Source organism: Bubalus kerabau, chromosome 16 (assembly GCF_029407905.1).
Source record: "Bubalus kerabau isolate K-KA32 ecotype Philippines breed swamp buffalo chromosome 16, PCC_UOA_SB_1v2, whole genome shotgun sequence".
Lineage (NCBI taxonomy): Eukaryota > Metazoa > Chordata > Mammalia > Artiodactyla > Bovidae > Bubalus > Bubalus kerabau.
In genome coordinates this window covers 15549784-15568685 of record NC_073639.1, presented here as the reverse complement: position 1 = coordinate 15568685, position 18902 = coordinate 15549784, and the positions used below count along the sequence as shown (strand labels likewise).

The following is an 18902-nucleotide window of genomic DNA, read 5'->3' as shown; positions in this document are numbered from 1 at the left end:
TTACCATCTAAATTTAATCCCCTCTCCAAAGGTTCTGTCCAACCTTCCACAGTTCCTGTTATCAGTGAATCCTCGTATTCTATTATAAAATTCAGAAGATTCCAGTAATTAATCCTGGTAATCTCAAATATGAGTTTGAGGATACAAAAGTGATATATAGAAATGAATTTATGCATCTCATAAGTGCATTTTATTGGAAGAAACAACTTCATTTAATGTTATAAATATCAGTAACAAGCATTTAGTGGACAATTTCAGGACAGGATCTTGATGACATCATAGACCTTGAAACAAAACTTGCATTATTACACTATAAGAGAATTTTCATGCATTATTGTGATCCTTCTTAGTGTCTAAATTGTCATCACTCTGTCCAATGAACAAGCTCAAAGTAAATGAGCATTTTCTTAGTACAAAGAAGGAATCATTTCTTACAGATTTTCCTTACCATGTTACTGTTGGAACTACCATTGTTTTAATTATGTGATTATGCTCTGACCTCATTAGAGGGTAAAAGATCTCATAAAGGGTCTACATCCTATTTATTGTCCCTAAAATATTCTCATCTGACTCCTTTACATTGATAGTATATTTTCAACTAAAAACCAATCACATCGGGAGGGTGGGATGGGTGGTCCATCTTCTATCATTATACAGCAAAAGGTAAATTAATTAGGATATTTTTAAGATGTGTTAACTTTAATTATAATAGCACTATAATAATTAGAGAAAACTATATTTCCAAATAGAATTTAATATTATAATTGTGGTCTTATAAATAATATTATTTCTTGGAAATTACTGTTAAGAATACAATTAGAGGGACTTCCCTGGTTGTCCAATAGCTAATGCTTTGCGCTTCCAGGGCAAGGGGCCTGGATTTGATCCCTGGCTGGGAACTAGATTCTACATGCCACAACCAAGAGTTCAAATGCCACAGCTAAAGATCCCGCATGTTGCAAACTAAGATCTGGTGCAGCCAAATAAAAAAAATAAATAAATACTGAAAAAGAATACAATTAGAATATATTTCATGAGTAATATAAAGCCAGAAAAGGTATGATAAAGGCTGTTTATAGAGGTCCTTAAAAGGTAGACTGACAAGTATCAGCACTGTTAGCGTTCAGTGCGATTTTTCAAAATGTGAAAATATTGGACAAAAATGAAGCAGAAGCTTGGAATTTTAAAAGGGACTACTTACTCTCACCTGGTATAAAATTGGTTACAAATTTATGGATCAATTAAATGAACTCATGCATTTTTGTTCACAAAAATATTTTGAACTCTGTTCCAGGTACTCTTCTAGAAATTGGAAAGAAATTAAAAAAGGGCAGACCTGTTCTCTGTTTTCATTAAGCTCCCATTCTAGACACATTCAACAAGGAGAAGAAAAACATCATAAACAAGAAAATGGTGATAAGTGCTGCATGGCAAACTATAGTCACACGAAAGGGTGAGCTGGTGGCTACTTTTGATTAGGTTGCCCCAAGGAAGACCTCTCTGAAGATGTAGCATTTAGCTGAGTTCTGAGTGACAAGAAGCCAGCCATGTGCAGTTCCGCTTAGGGAGCTGTCCACACAAAGCATCCTGGCTAAGGCAAATGTCCTCAGGTAGAAATCAGCTCAGCATGTTTGAAGAGCTCCTTGAAAGTCCCTTTGCCTGTGGTGGAGAGGCTAAGGAGAGGAGGAAGACAATGAAATCAGAGATTGGGAGTGAGGGAGGTAATGCATCTCATACAGACTTTCAGGTCAGGGTGAGGATTTATATTTATGTTCCCAGAAGCCTGGGAAGCAATGGAAATACTTCAATACAAGAAATAACATGATTTTATTTACATGAGTGTGTGCTAAGTCACTTCAGTCGTGTCCGGCCCTTTGCAACCCCATGGACTGTAGCCCGCCAGGCTCCTCTGTCCGTGGGATTCTCCAGGCAAGAATACTGGGGTGCCATGTCCTTCACCAGGGGAACTTCCTGATCCAAGTATTGAACACACATCTTTTACATCTCCTGCATTGGCAGGCAGGTTCTTTAGCACTAGGGTACCTGGGAAGCAATTTTATTCACATTTTGAAACAATTACTTGGGCTTCTGTGTACAGACTGGATTAGATGGAGGAGAAATGGGGAAAGAGGTTCAGAGCTTACTTCAGTAGTACACATGAGAAAACACAGTGTCTAACCAGATATGGGTCACCTGGAGAGAGGAGGGTGGATCTGAGGTGTGTTTTGGTGGCAGGAAGGTCAGGGTTTGCTTCTGGATTGGATATAAAGCAGGATGGGAAAGAAGAATCAAGACTATCCAGATGAATGGCTTTGGGAATGGAGCTGATGGATAATGGTTGTCATTTATTGAGATGTGGAAGCCTTGGGAGAGGTACGTCAAGGGCGGGGAGGAAACACGAAATCTGAGATGTCTATTAGGAGACATCCAGGGAGAGATGCTAGGGGGACAGCTGGCTTCACACGTCCTGAGTCCCAAGGCGAGATCAGAGTTGGAGATATACATTTGGATGGTATTTAAAGCCATGGGCCTATCTGAGGTCAGATAAGAAGAGCTCATAGATTGAGAAGAGAAGGTTGCCTACAGAATGCCTGAATAGTATTCTATCCTGCTTAAACACTAAGTAGGGAGAGAAATAGAATTTAGGGAGAAAGATGGATGAGTTGAGTTCAGTTTTTAATAGGTTATATTTGAAGAGATCTAAGTGAAGATGTCAAACAGGCAGTGAGAATGAGCCTACATGAAGGAGAGAGACCTGAGTTTGAGAAGCTAAGTTAAATGCTACTGTGTATCCAATATATGCCAGGAACCATGTACATATTTTCAAATTTCTCATCCTCAGATAACCAGTCTTCAAGGTGTCTTGTTACTGATATATGAAAGATGAGAAAGAATTAACTTGCCCAAGGTCACAGGTAAGAAAAAATGAGGGCAGATTCAAAGTCAGGTGGGCAAAAATTGGTATAGTTCCTCTGTCCTGCTATAGTTTTATTCAAGGAAAAGCTTAACATTAATAGATGGTGTGTGTTCCAAATAGCTTGTGAAATGGTTTGGGTAGGTTAACTGGAACAAAGGCATTTAATACAATTAGGAAACATTTATAAGCAACTGAATAGCAGATATATGAAATAATGCTTTTAATAAAATAATGCTAATAATGATTGATGCTTTTTCAGGAAATGGCTTTCTAGGACTAGGAGGAAATTTAGGATGCCTCAAAAAGACAAGGAAAAGAAAACACAACTATCACTTAGTTCTAATCCACTTAGCTATACATTTTCAAATCATACTTTAAGAGTAATGATTTAACATCTCAGACTCAGCCTGAGAAGTCATCAGTACATTCTCTGACTTGAGAAAATTCCAGCAGAGAATCAGGAAACTGCATAAAAACTGAGCATAACATTAATAATTTTAGTTTCAAAGCTTTGTCTTGAAGTCTGTGATGTCATAAAAACATTACAGTATTATGTTCTTAATATTACACTCTCAGTGACTATTTACTACATTAAGATAAAAGCAATCACAGAGGCATATGAATCTACTTGTATCATTGAAGGTACGCATATTTGAAGAGAGCACGATACCTAGAATCCTCCAAATTTTATAATAGACTAGGGATACACTGGTAAAAATATCAACTTTTGGTACTTGACACAGCCTTTGGATATTATTCGTTTCTAGCTTTAGATATTAAATTCTTCTTCAAAAATTACTAATCAGAGAATAAAGTACATGTGGATAAGATACTCTTGGTAAAAAATTAAGAAAATGTGAGTATAAAAATATGGCATGCATACTAAGTCGTTTTAGTCATGTCCAACTCTGTGCAACCCTATGGACTGTAGCCCACCAGGCTCCTCTGTCCATGGGATTCTCCAGGCAACAATAGTGGAGTGGGTTGCCAGGCCCTCCTCCAGGGGATTTTCCTGACCCAGGGATTAAACCCGCATCTCTTATGTCTCCTGCATTGGCATGTGGGTTCTTTACCTCTAGTGCCACCTGGGAAGCCCTTACAAAAATATTACCCCTCAGATACATTTATGGCTTTTACCTTCCTTATGCTTTCTGTAATTGGGAAAATAAAGGCTGATATTTGATGTCCACATTACAGTTAAAAAAACACACAACTGTATTCTGGGTATTGTTTGGTAGGAGGGTAAAACAATTTGTGCTTTTTGCACCTCTCTTTTGAAGGACAATCCTTTTAAAAGGTAAGACTACACATGTTTTGGGACTTCTCTGGTGGTCCAGTGGTTAAGACTTTGCCTTCCAATGCAGGGGGTGTCAGTTTGATCCCTGGTCAGGGAACTAAGATGCCACATGCCTCTTGGTCTTAAAACTTAAAACAAAGCATTATTACAACAAATTCAACAAAGACTTTCCAGAAAACTGTCCACACTCTTCTCCACCCCCTGCCAAAAGACTACATATTTTTATTAGGAATGTCAATTCTGCCACCCTAAGATAAGCTTGCCTATTAGATGGTGAGCTGCACAAGGGCATAAGCTTTGACTCTTGTTTTCATCACTATATCCTGAAAAAGTACACAAAAGGAAACACAAAATCAGTGATACAGGGTCACGAGAGGCAGAGAGCAGAACACAGAGATGGGGCTGGCAGGCACCCAGCAGAGAGAGAGCCCTGGGGGTGACACATGGGGGGCAGCACAAAGAGGGGCAACAAAGTGGGGAGAGGGAGAGGACAGCCATAGGGGCCAGAGTGGTTCCAGAAAGACAGGGCCGGTGAGAGGCAAGCAGGTGGGTGAGGGAGAGGACAGCCATAGGGGCCAGAGTGGTTCCAGAAAGACGGGGCCAGTGAGAGGCAAGCAGGTGGGTGAGGGGGAGGAGAGGAGAAAGGCGACAGCCAAGACAAAAGGGCACAAAACATTATTACTGAATGAGAGGACAGAGAAGGCCAATGAGCCAGGGCGAGCAAGAGAGAAGGATGTAAAAAGAAATGAGATGCCCTGTGTTAAAGCATGTTTCCCACTGTAGAAACTAAATATGGTAATTTTATTCATTCAAATTGATTTCAGACTCTTACTTTCCTACTAAAAAGTCTAAATAATTCTGAAATGATTAAAATCACTGACATGGCAAATACAGTGGTTCAGTGGATGAGTTTGAATACCACTGCCAACTAGAAGCTTGGCGAGCTGGGGTAGGTCACTCAAGCACTCTGAGCTTGGAAAAAAGGGAATTGTGTACTACTATGTGAGGGCAACAGTTAGAACCAGACATGGGACCACTGACTGGTTCAAAATGAGGAAAGGAGTATGACAAGGAGGGATATTGTTACCCTGCTCATTTAACTTCTATGCAGAGGGCATCATGTGAAATGCTGGGCTGGATGAAACCCAACCTGATCTGGGTTTCATCCAGCAACCCAAGATTGCTGGCAGAAATATCAACAATCTCAGATATGCAGATGATACCACTCTAATGGCAGAAAGTGAAGAGGAAATAAAGAGCCTCTTGAAGAAGGTGAAAGAGGAGAGTGAAAAAGCTGGCTTAAAACTCAACATTCAAAAAACAAAGATCATGGCATCTGGTCCCAACACTTTATGGCAAATAGAATGGGAAAAGGTGGAAACAGTAACAGATTTTATTTTCTTGGGCTCCAAAATCACTGCAGATGGCAACTGCAGTCACGAAATTAAGACATTTGCTTCTTGGAAGGAAAGCTATGACAAACCTAGATAGTGTATTAAAAAGCAGAGACATCACTTTGCTTATTACAAAGGTCTACATAATCAAAGCTACGGTTTTTTCAGTAGTCATACTGGAGAGAGTTGGACCATAAAGAAGGCTGAGTGCCAAAGAATTGATGCTTTTGAATTGTGGTGCTGGAAGAGACTCTTGAGAGTCCCTTGGACTGCAAGGAGATCAAACCAGTCAATCCTAAAGGAAATCAACTCTGAATATTGCCTGGAAGGACTGATGCTGAAGCTGAAGCTCCATTACTTTGGCCACCTGATGTGAAGAGCCAACTTATTGGAAAAGACCTTGATGCTGGGAAAGATCGAAAGCAAAAGGAGACGGGGTGGCAAAGGTGAGATGGTTAGACAGCATCACTGACTCAACAGATGTGAGTTTGAGCAAACTCTGAGAGATAGTGAAGGAAAGGGAATCTGGGTACGCTGCAGTCCATGGGGTCACAAAGGGTTGAACACGGCTGAGTGACTGAACAGTAGTAACAACAACCTGGAAGAGGAACAAGTAACAGGCATTTCTCTTCCCAGCCACTGCCTTCTGCATTGACTAAGTCCTGCTTTCCTGGGGCCATTCTGGACAACATACTACGGGAAGACGAGGATCAAATAAAAACAGAAGCTTAAAATTCTGCAAATTTTTCCCTTATAAGTAAGAAACACAGTATGCTCACTTTTTCGTTGTAGATGTCCCCAAGCATTGTACTTGCTCTCACAAAATCCAGTTTTTGAAAGTTGTTTTTTGCAATTTTCACAACTTTTTTCAAGTATTTGACTGCTTCTGCCATCTGTCCTTGGCTAGAAAAAAATATAAGAAACCATTAAAGTCTCATATCATTTAATACCACATTAAGAGATTTCTTTGTGTCTTCGCTTTAGGAAGTGTTAAGACAGTAATTAGGATAATGAAATGTAGGGTGTAAATTTTAAAAACACGTGACTCATCTTTGATGGAGTGTACAGTGAGTTAGAATGTGAGCCTTTAAACTTATGGATTACTGGTAGGATTGTAAAATGGTGCCATTGCTTGGAAAAACAACTTGTCAATTCTTCAAAAAGTGTAATAGTTACCATATGACCCAAGAATTACACTCCTATGTATATACCCAAGAGAAATGAAAACACACGCTCACCCAAAACCTTGTACATAAATGTTCATATCAATAATCATGATAATAGCTAAGAAGTGGAAACAATCCAAATGTCTATCAATTGAAGGGATAAGCAAAATGTGCTATATTCATACCATGGAATGTTATTCAGCCATAAAAAGGAATGAAGTAGTGATACATGCTACAACATGGATAAACTTCGAAAACATACGAAATGAAAGAAGCCAGTTACACACAAAAAAACCTCACATATGATATGATGGAGAAGACTGTTGAGAGTCCCTTGGACTGCAAGATCCAACCAGTCCATTCTGAAGGAGATCAGCCCTGGGATTTCTTGGGAAGGAATGATGCTAAAGCTGAAACTCCAATACTTTGGCCACCTCATGTGAAGAGTTGACTCATTGGAAAAGACTCTGATGCTGGGAGGTATTGGGGGCAGGAGGAGAAGGGGACGACAGAGGATGAGATGGCTGGATGGCATCACTGACTCGATGGACGTGAGTCTGAGTGAACTCCGGGAGTTGGTGATGGACAGGGAGGCCTGGTGTGCTGCGATTCATAGGGTCGCAAAGAGTCAGACACAACTGAGTGACTGAACTGAACTGAACTGAACTGAAAGCTGTTGTATTTTTTAAAAATAAAACGTCTAAAAAGGTTGAAAATTTATACATTCCTTTGCAAATGAAACCAATTCTTTGAGAGGGAGGCATATGTGATTCATAAAATATTTGCTGGAGGTATTAAAAAAATATAATGAAAATAGAGGATTGTTAAATCTCTTAACCAGGATTCAGGAAAGGAAAGATAAATCCCAGAGATGGAAGGAGCCTGGCTCCTGGCATAAGCTTCTGCCAAATGGCAAGAATTTATATAAACAAGAAATAAGACCTAATTTTCATAAGTCACTGAGATTTTGGAGACTGTTAGAGCAGCTCAAATGACCCAAAGTGACTAAAACAAGTTTGGCTATTTTCTTCTTTCATAAAGAAGAGGGATCAGATCATCATACTGTACATCATTTTACTGTAAACTTAGTGTTGCATGTCAATTACATCTCAATAACACTGGAAGGAAAAATAATACAGTACTTGTATTTAGAATATTAAACAAACAGATAAATAACATGTGGTGAGCACTGACCAAAAAATAAAAAGAAGAGAGGCACATCATTTTAAAGATTTCAATGAATTATATTAAGAAACTTCTATTATTTGAATTCTGCTCTCATTTTATTAATATAAATGAGTCCCAAATACTCATTAGTTCCTCATGATCTGCATGCTACCCCAGAGATATACAAATCTTAGTTTCATATGAGTAAGAGCTGCTGCTGCTGCTGCTGGTAAGTTGCTTCAGTCGTGTCCGACTCTGCGACCCCATAGACGGCAGCCCATCAGGCTCCCCCATCCCTGGGATTCTCCAGGCAAGAACACTGGAGTGGGTTGCGATTTCCTTCTCCAATGCATGCAAGTGAAAAGTGAAAGTCAAGTCGCTCAGTCATGTCCGATTTTTTGAGACCCCATGGACTGCAGCCTACCAGGTTTCTCTGTCCATGGGATTTTCCAGGCAAGAGTACTGGAGTGGGGTGCCATCGCCTTCTCCGATGAGTAAGAGCTAAACAGTAAAGTATAATAACAAGTGGAAAGGGGCTTCCCTAGTGGTTCAGTGGTAAAGAATTTGCCTGCCAAGTGGGTTCGATCCCTGTGTTGGGAAGATCCCCTGGAGAAGGAAATGGCAACCCACTCCAACTATTCTTGCCTGGGAAATCCCATGGACAGAGGAGCCTGGTAGGCTACAATCCATGGGATCGCCAAAGTCGGACACAACTAAGCGACTAAACAACAAGTGGAAAGGGTCTAAAAATCTCTCTAAAAGAGCCAATTATTTGAAAGTCAGTCTAAAGAGACAGGTCTTTTCTTTGAGGAGCTAGTTGTAGTGATGTCTTATGCAAAGAACACTTGGGGGCCTATGAGATCAAGAACAAAGGTGAAAAATCCTTGAGCAACCAATGAAAAAGACCGTAATTCTTGTAAACAGCTCCATCCAAGATATCGTATGCTGTGAGCATTTTTTAATAGATGTAGCTGAAGCTACCTTTAACAACTCAAGGGACATTTAACTGCTGACTCTAAGACTGCTGATTCAGGGCCATAAAGAATTAAAGGCATAACATTGCAGACAAGGCCAGAAGTGATTTCAAAATAATGACTCCAAATTAAGCATCCTGAAGAAATTCAATATCTTTTGAATATCTGACATGTTTGGGGTCAATCCCTAAAAAAGAACGATGAATCTAAGATGATACACATTCCATTGTTAAATCATCTCAGAAATGTTGATATTTTTTATTGAAGTGACAAAATCCAAAATTTAGAGGTTTTTAAAGTAACAGAAAACACCATCATTGTATTCTTCAAAGGAGCATAACAAAGGAAAACCCCTACTCTTGAATGTCTCTGATTTCCTAGAACCACCTTTCTTTGCTTTCATAGGTCAGCAGCTACCACTGAGCATCTGTGCTCTGACCCTTACTAAATAACAAGATGAAATTCTGAAACTCAGAGCTTGTTTTGCGATCTTGCATGAAAATGTGTTTGTCACTCTGTCATGTCTGACTCTTTGCAACCCCATTGAATGTAGCCCACCAGGGTCCTCTATCCATGGAATTCTCCAGGCAAGAATACTGGAGTGGGTCACCATTTCCTTCTCCAGGGGTGTCTTCCCAACCCAAGTATTGAACCCGGTCTCCTGTATTGCAGGCAGACTCTTTACCATCTAAGCCACCAGGAAAGCCCAAGAAGGGCATTTCTTTATGTTTATACAGCAAAGATTTATTCAGAGGAGCTCCAGATAGGGTGTTGTATGGTATATGGAGAAGTTTTACTAACAAAATTTTTAATTATTGCAACTATAGAAAAATTCAGCAATATTAAAACCATATTTCACTGATTCTAAAACACACACTTTACCATATTTTAACATTCCCTAAATTGAGATCCCTCCCTGAGAACAGGTGGCATCTTATAGTTTTTCATAGACAGGAGTGGTCAAATCACAGTTGTTGCTGAACTTGTCCATGTCTTTGGACATGACTCATGATCATAATGCCTTGATCCTTCTGTTGACAACTATTTAGTGATAATTTCAGAAAGAAATAGGAGGACTGGTTGTTTTCTGAAATCCTGGAAGATAAGAAAGTACCAGCTTCAAGACTGTCAGATTGGTGGCCCATGACTTGGAAGAAATACTGAAGGCAGGGGACACTGGAGCCCTATTTGAGGAAAGGCTACATAGCACCAATGTTCTTGATGACATAAAAAAGATATGGATAAGAAAAAAATACTGACAATTTGAGTTTAATGGTGATTCAGAAGAATTGGACTTTGAATGCAAAGATGTTCAAAGAATATGAATTTACCTTGTTTATAGTTTCTTTTTACAAGAATTCTCAAGAATCATTGTAAAAATACTTATTGTAAATAAAACAGCTCTCTTATTAAGTATAAAATACAAATTCTAAGCAAAAAGAAAGCGTTATGTCACAGTTTAGTTGGAATATCTGTATTTATTGGATATGTACAATGTGTAGTCCAATAGGAAGAATGTTAGATTCAGTGAAATCTGAAAATAAGGCTACTTGTTCAGTATAACAGATTCAGTTAGTTCACTGGTTAATGACTTTTTGATTAAAAATTTCTAGGAAGTGTGAAATTCACATTGAATTTATATGTATATACATGAAATGACTAGGACATAATGACATCAAACAACTCTAAAACTGGTCTAATTATTTATGGTTCTAATAAATCTCTATCTGAATTGACTCAACTTAATTTTATGCAAAAGTTAACTTACCTAATTTTTCATGTTTCTGTTTATGTCATGTGTGTATAGCCATAAAGCAATTAAATATCCAACACTGTTCTGTCTGTATGTTGGGCATCAAAATATTAACAGTTCTCACTTTATACATTAATTTGCAAAATGACCTTCATTTTCCTGGTTTCAGTTAAAAGAGCAAAATCTAATATTCACCCAAATCTCTGAACAAATAGAACTCACTGCAGAATCATTTCTTCCATGAATGTCTATAATCAGTAATTGATGAGCTATTACTATATGTAATAAATAGCTGGAAAAGCACTTCTTGACAAAGTAATGTACAAGATAATATTTGATTATTAGTGGTAAGGCCTTGAGATCTGTCACACCAGAAATGGTCATATGCTGCTGCTGCTGCTAAGTCGCTTCAGTCATGTCCGACTCTGTGCGACCCCATAGATGGCAGCCCACCTGGCTCCCCCATCCCTGAGATTCTCCAGGCAAGAGCACGGAATAAATAAGTTAATGCAAAACATTTTCATACATTTAGAATTTTCATAAAATAATCCCATTATTATATAATGGGGTATGTGTGTTAGCATCAACATTAGGAAAATTAAAATTTGTTTGGCTTCTTCACAAAATCAATTAAAATGAAATAGAAAATTATGTTTATACCAAGGAGGAATTATCTAAGATTAGAACTCATATTCATCTTGGAAAAAATGTCAACCTGCCTTGAAACATTGACTAAAATGAGCTAGTTTATCTAAATGCTATTTTTCTGTGATCTGTATGGAAATAAACACAGCAGCTCTGGGGAAAAACTGCATATCATTAATCCACAGTCTTTGATCTATATTAAACATTTAATAAAACTAGTCTTTAATGTCAAAAAAGAGGGGTGAATTGTATGGTATAGGAATTATATCTCAATAAAACTGTTACAAAAAAATAAAACCTTTAAAAAGTTTATAATGGGTGAATGGTAGTTTGTTTTTGCAAGTGTCCCTCAGCAGTGAAATCTGTATCACTAAAGTCACCTAACAGAGTTTTGCCAAGAAAACACACTGGTTATAGCAAACACCAACAACACAAGAAAAGACTATACACACGAACATCACCAGATGATCAACACCAAAGTCAGAATGATTACATTCTTTGCAGCCAAAGATGGACAAGCTCTACACAGTCAGCAAAAATAAGATGGGGAGCTGACTGTGGTTCAGATCATGAACTCCTTATTGCCAAATTCAGACTTAAATTGAAGAAAGTAGGGAAAACCACTAGACCATTCAGATATGACCTAAATCAAATCCCTTATGATTATACAGTGGAAGTGACAAATAGATTAAACAGATTGGATCTGATAGACAGAGTACCTGAAGAACTATAAGCGGAGGTTGGTGACACTGTACATGAGACAGGGATCAAAACCATCCCCAAGAAAAATAAGTGCAAAACGCCAAAATGGTTGTCTGAGGAGGCCTTACAAAGAGCTGAGAAAAGAAGAGAAGTCAAAGGCAAAGGAGAAAAGGAAAATATACTCATTTGAACGGAGAGTTCCAAAGAACAGCAAGGAGAGATAAGAAAGCCTTCTTCAGTGATCAATTCAAAGAAATAGAGGAAAGCAATAGAATGGGAAAGACTAGAGATCTCTTGAAGAAAATTAGAGATATCAAGGGAACATTTCATGCAAAGATGGGTACAATAAAGGACAGAAACAGTATGGACCTAACAGAAGAAGAAGATACTAAGAAGAGGTGGCAAGAATACACAGAAGAACTATACAAAAAAGGTCTTCATGACCCAGATAACCACGATGGTGTGATAATTCACCTAGAGCCAGACATCCTGGAGTGAGAAGTCAAGTAGACCTTAGGAAACATCATTACAAACAAAGCTAGTGGAGGTGATGGAATTCCAGCTGAGCTATTTCAAATCCTAGAAGATGATGCTGTGAAAGTGCTGCACTTAATATGCCAGCAAATTTGGAAAACTCAGCAGTGACCACAGGACTGGAAGAGGTCACTTTTCATTCTAATCCCAAAGAAAGACAATGCCAAAGAATGTTCAAACTACCACACAATTGCACTCATCTCACACACTAGCAAAGTAATGCTCAAAATTCTCCAGGCCAGACTTCAACAGTACTTGAACCATGAACTTCCAGATGTTCAAGCTGGTTTTAGAAAAGGCAGAGAAACCAGAGGTCAAATTGCCAGCATCCACTGGATCATCGAAAAAGCAAGTGAGTTCCAGAAAAACATCTACTTTTGCTCTACTGACTACCCCAAACCTTTGACTGTGTGGATCACAACAAACTGTGGAAAATTCTTCAAGAGATGGGAATACCAGAACATCTGACCTGCCTCTTGAGAAATCTGTATGCAGATCAAGAAACAATAGTTAGAACCGGACATTGAACAACAGACTGGTTCCAAATGGGGAAAGGAGAACGTCAAGGCTGTATATTGTCACCCTTATTATTTAACTTATATGCAGAATACATCATATGAAATGCTGGACTGGATGAAGCACAAGCTGAAATTAAGATTGCCAAGAGAAATATCAATAACCTCAGATATGCAGATGACACCACTCTTATGGCAGAAAGTGAAGAACTGAAGAGCCTCTTGATGAAAGTGAAAGAAGAGAGTGAAAAAGTTGGCTTAAAACTCAACATTCAGAAAACTAAGATCATGGCATCTGGTCCCATTACTTCATGGTAAATAGATGGGGAAACAATGGAAACAGTGACAGACTTTATTTTCTTGGGCTCCAAAATCACTGCAGATGGTGATTGCAGCCATGAATTTAAGACACTTGCTCCTTGGAAGAAAAGCTATGACCAACCTAGACAGAATATTCAAAAACAGAGACATTACTTTACCAACAAAGGTCCACCTAGTTAAAGCTATGGTTTTTCCAGTATTCATGTATGGATATGAGAGTTGGACTATAAAGAAAAACCTGAGTGCCGAAGAATTGATGCATTTGAACTGTGGTGTTGGAGAAGACTCTTGAGAGTCCCTTGGACTGCAAGGAGATCAAACCAGTGAATCCTAAAGAAAATCAGTCCTGAATATTCATTAGAAAGACTGATGCTGAAGCTGAAACTCCAACACATTGGCCACCTGATGCGAAGAACTGACTCATTGGAAAACACCCTGATGCTGGGAAAGATAGAAGGCGGGAGGAGAAGGGGATGACAGAGGATGAGATGGTGGGATGGCATCACCGATGTGAAGGACATGAGTTTGAGCTGGCTCTAGGAGTTGGTGAAGAACAGGGAAGGCTGGCGTGTTTCAGTCCATGGGGTCACAAAGAGTCGGGCACGACTGAGTGGCTGACCCAAACTGATAGTCACCTATGCAAGTGCATTCTCAGTCATTCAGCTGTGTCTGACTCGTTGCGATGCCAAGAACTGTAGCCTGTCAGGCTCCGCTGTCCATGGAATTTCCCAGGTGTTGTCCTGACCCAGGGATCCAGTTCGTGTCTCTTGGGTCTCCTGCATTGGCTGGCATATTCTTTACCACTGCGCCACCTGGGAAGCCCCAATATTATCTATACAAGTGGCAAAATGCTTAGAAGACAACAAGTTCTAGTACAGTGCTTAGTATATATTCAGTTCAGTTCAGTTCAGTCGCTCAGTCGTGACCGACTCTTTGTGACCCCATGAATCACAGCACGCCAGGCCTCCCTGTCCATCACCAACTCCCAGAATTCACTCAGACTCACATCCATCGAGTCAGTGATGCCATCCAGCCATCTCATCCTCTGTCGTCCCCTTCTCCTCCTGCTCCCAATCCCTCCCAGCATCAGAGTCTTTTCCAATGAGTCAACTCTTCGCATGAGGTGGCCAAAGTACTGGAGTTTCAGCTTTAGCATCATTCCTTCCAAAGAAATCCCAGGGCTGATCTCCTTCAGAATGGACTGGTTGGATCTTCTTGCAGTCCAAGGGACTCTCAAGAGTCTTCTTCAACACCACAGTTCAAAAGCATCAATTTTTCTGCACTCAGCCTTCTTCACAGTCCAACTCTTACAGCCATACATGACCACTGGAAAAACCATAGCCTTGACTAGATGGACCTTTGTTGGCAAAGTAATGTCTCTGCTTTTTAATATGCTATCTAGGTTGGTCATAACTTTTCTTCCAAGGAGTATATATTAGGTCTTTGTATATTTTTGAATAAAGAGATGGTTGAAAATTTGAGAAGGGAAACACTTATGTAGTACACAGAATTGATGCCTTTGAACTATGGTGTTGGAGAAAACTCTTGAGAGTCCCTTGGACAGCAAAGAGATCACCAGTCAATCCTAAAGGAAATCAGTCCCAAATATTCATTGGAAGGCCTAATGGTGAAATTTAGGCTCCAATACTTTGGCCACTGATGCAAAGAACTGAGTCACTGGAAAAGACCCTAATGCTTGTAAAGATGGACGGTAGGAAGAGAAGGGGATGACAGAGGATGAAATGGTTGGATGGCATCACCGAGTCGATGGACATGAGTTTGAGCAAGCTCTGGGAGTTGGTGATGGACAGGGAGGCCTGACGTGCTGCAGTCCATGTGGTCGCAAAGAGTCGGACACGACTGAGCGACTGAACTGAACCCATGGGCAATTTCTTAGTTTCATGCACCACTACCTATTACGTGTGTACTAATTCCCATATGCAAATGCCTGGCACATCTCTATTTCTAGCCTGGATTTCACCCTGTATTTCCAATTGTCCAGACATAGTTGGTATGCTAAGGAAGACAGTTCTTTCCAAGTGATATCATCTAATGATGACACCAATGGCATTTTGGGGATTAATCGTCAGGAAACTGCTTCACAGTGGAGTGATGCAAAGCATTCACAAGTCATTTAATGTGTTTTGCTCTAAAAATGGGGTTAACCTCAGAGATTATTTTCTATGTTTTCTAAATGTGTCTCTAGATAAGTTTAGCTGTTTTGAAAGATCAAGCCCACCTCTCCATCTATGATGTTGAATAGGAGCTGTTCAAAAGGACACGCCACACGCTCAGAAAGAACTTCAAAAGAGTTTAATTTTTTAAAGATAGTGGCAGGATTAGAGGTATAAATTTGTATAACTTCCCAAGACTTGCTGGGAACAACATCCATTTTCATAGATAAGCTGTGGTATACTTGTAAAACTAAATTGCTTTAAAATCATGATATGTGCTATGGTAGATGGTAGAAAGATCTAAGCTTGAATCCCAGCTTGGCCTCTTAGATAAATAACTTTGATGACATCTGCACTATTTCTTAGCTTCCGTGTCCTCATTTTTGAAATGGTCGTATGTATTGTGAGATGAAAAATTACATATATGGATAGCTTGGCATACAGTAAAAATTCAATAAATGATAGCTCAGATGGTAAAGAATCTGCCTGCAATGTAGGAGATCCAGGTTCAATCCCGGGGTCAGGAAGATCTCCTGGAGAAGGAATAGGCAACCCACTCCAGTATTCTTGCCTGGAGAACCCCATGGACAGAGGAGCCTGGTGGGCTACAGTCTATGGGGTTGCAAAGGGTTCATGACTAAGCAACTAACAGACACACACCAGCATTATTATTACCTCTCAGTGAAATAAAAAGCTATCAGACCCATAGCTCTGCTACGTGTTATTATTTGTCAATAGCTGAGAAGAAAATCAATTTAGCTAAGCACTGTTTTCTGAAAATCTTCCATTATGTAATGAATTAAACACCATAATTTGAACACATATTCTGCAAGACAGGCACATAAAGTCTTGGTATCTATTTTCCAGGGGACAGAGTAAAAGAACTAACACTGTTTACCTGAGTATCAGATACTGCCAATGCATTCTTTTTTCCTTTCTTATTGGTAAAAGAATGTTCTGTGTTTCAGAAATGGAATGGAGTTTTATATTACTGACGTTGTGAATATTGCATTTTATGATTCTGTTCTCACTTTCTTATAACAAAAGTATGAATAATCTTCTTCCACACGTAGGAATAGTTCAGTTCTCCAAAAAAAATCATGAAATGTTTCGGGAATATTTCAAATGCAGATATCATGAGAGGTGCACTCATTACTTTATAATATTTGTTTTGTGGAACAACTGAAATGATATTGAGAAAGCTTGACAGTATAGGCAAATTAGTAAATAAAATAATTATTTTACTTAGAATTTTAAGCAAATTTGCAGATTTCTAGGACTAAATTGATCATATTAATTTAACTCTCAAAGATCTTTCTTGAAGTGTAATATTCAAGAAAAAATGGATGAAATGAGATAGTGAAGACTTTGTGTAACTATTTATCAAAACCATAGGGGAAATTATTATTTTTATGTAGTAAAAATGGATTCACTGAAGCTTTTTATGTTTGTGTTTCTGAAAGCGGATCTATTTTTGATGGAAGAACATTTTGCATTAGGTTTGAACGGCTGAGGATTGTTAAACTGCAGTATACACAAACAAAAAAACAAGTTCAGTGAACAAGAAACACAAAACAGTATAAATAAAACTACTGCTAGGTGAGTCAAGTTGTTTTTCTCCCGAAGGAGCTACAGATCTCCAACACATCCAAAATTATCTGGAACTTGCTCTAACAAATAATGCTAGAGAAAAAGGCTTCCTATTATAAATTGTATGCCCCACTCAATGAATGTGCAGTGCTAAAGCCAGTATAGTTGTTAATATAACATCTGAAATATAAGCATTATATGCTGCTTAAAGGATTTGCACATTTAAAAGTTAGCAATAGATTTAGAAACCAGTCTTTCTTTGCAAGGGGAAGAGTCAAATATTTTCTTATGGGAAAGCTACAGATTATTTGTATAAGTTAAAGGACAAGGTTAAAATGTTAGACAAATATTAATTCCAGTTTTCTATATGCAGTGCACAGGTGCAACTGGAACAGCATATTATATGGTATAATCATTAAATTCATTCAACCAGACCTTAGAGAGTTAAAAACATATATTCTGAGGAACAGGACTCCTCGGTCCAAAGAATGAGAATGAAATAGTGCAGAATATTTGTGTATCAAGGTGATTCCAGTTTCCAACTGGGAAAACAGGACTGTTAACACCCACATCCCCTGACAACTGTCCAATTATGTATATCACACTTGGCCTACTGTTTGCAGTAGAAGTAATCAATAAAGGATGTGGTTGAGTGAACATAGATTTTGGTTGAACCAATGCATGAAAACTTAATCATTTACTCAGAGAGAAGAAATCAAATAGAGCAGAGATGAAACAGCCACTGAGGGGTTTGTTGATTGTGCCACCAAGTTTGTGGGCCACAGATGAAAGTAATAAGGCAAATGGAATCAGTGACAGGAGAAAATGTAAAAAGCTATTCTTAATTTCATGAATTAATAGAAATGTTTTGATGTATGTTGCAGGGTCATTTTTAGGAAATTTCGCATCAAAGCCTGGATGTTCCATTTTAAAGAATATATGAAAATTACTAGGGCATGTCATTTCTCTCAAGCAAGAAGAAATTAATTTTCAGCTATAACAGAAAGGCAATTTTCACACTTGAAACTTTGTACTGATTGATTTAAAGATCTCCACTGTGGAAAGTTTTCAAGGAAATAATTTAACCCGAGTTTGCAAAAAAATTTACAATTGGTAAGGAATAAACCCAGAGATGGACTAGTGGTGACCAGTATGTCTTCAACATCTCTCATTTTTGTGATTTTTTCCCCCTGGATTTTAAAAAAAAAATCATTCTGATTATTTGAAGAATTTCAGTAAACGAGGCGGGAAAATGCCATAAGGAAAATAAGGTTATTTCCCTCTGTATTTACTCAAATTGTTTATCTATGTAATAATAATATTTACTTGGTAATTTCTCAACTCAGTCTGTCTTTGTTTTATGGACTATAATTCTGGCTTTTATAGCTGTGTCATAGGCAATTGTTCTCATTTTAGAACACTGACTTTTTTTTCACTAGATTCCAAGTAGGAGGGAAAAGACATTGTAAATGCTTATTTTCTGTTATGCTACTTAAACCCCTGTGCAATTAATATCATTCAGACCAATAGCAAAAATAACAAGCCCTGCTCACTATTAAAACCTTCATCAATAACCTTAACACCAGGGCTGAGTCTACCATTACCAAACAGGCTACTGTATTACCAAGTCCCTAGTCTTGAGGGAATGTGGCATGTTTTTCAATTGAAAGCTTAGTATAAATTCTTATAACCATTTTAGAACCTTCCAGCCTTGCAGCTTATTCACCTTTCATGCACGCTCAGCTGATGGCCT

General features: G+C 38.6%; 1 protein-coding gene across 1 annotated transcript in view; it reads right to left on the bottom strand.

The window, feature by feature from the left end:
* Nucleotides 1-18902, bottom strand: part of TTC29 (tetratricopeptide repeat domain 29) — a 341387-nt gene that overhangs the window by 191359 nt on the left and 131126 nt on the right. The window contains exon 10 of the mRNA XM_055549984.1: nt 6388-6511. Within this exon, the coding sequence (XP_055405959.1) occupies nt 6388-6511 (124 nt within the window). The remainder of the gene's footprint in view (nt 1-6387; nt 6512-18902) is intronic.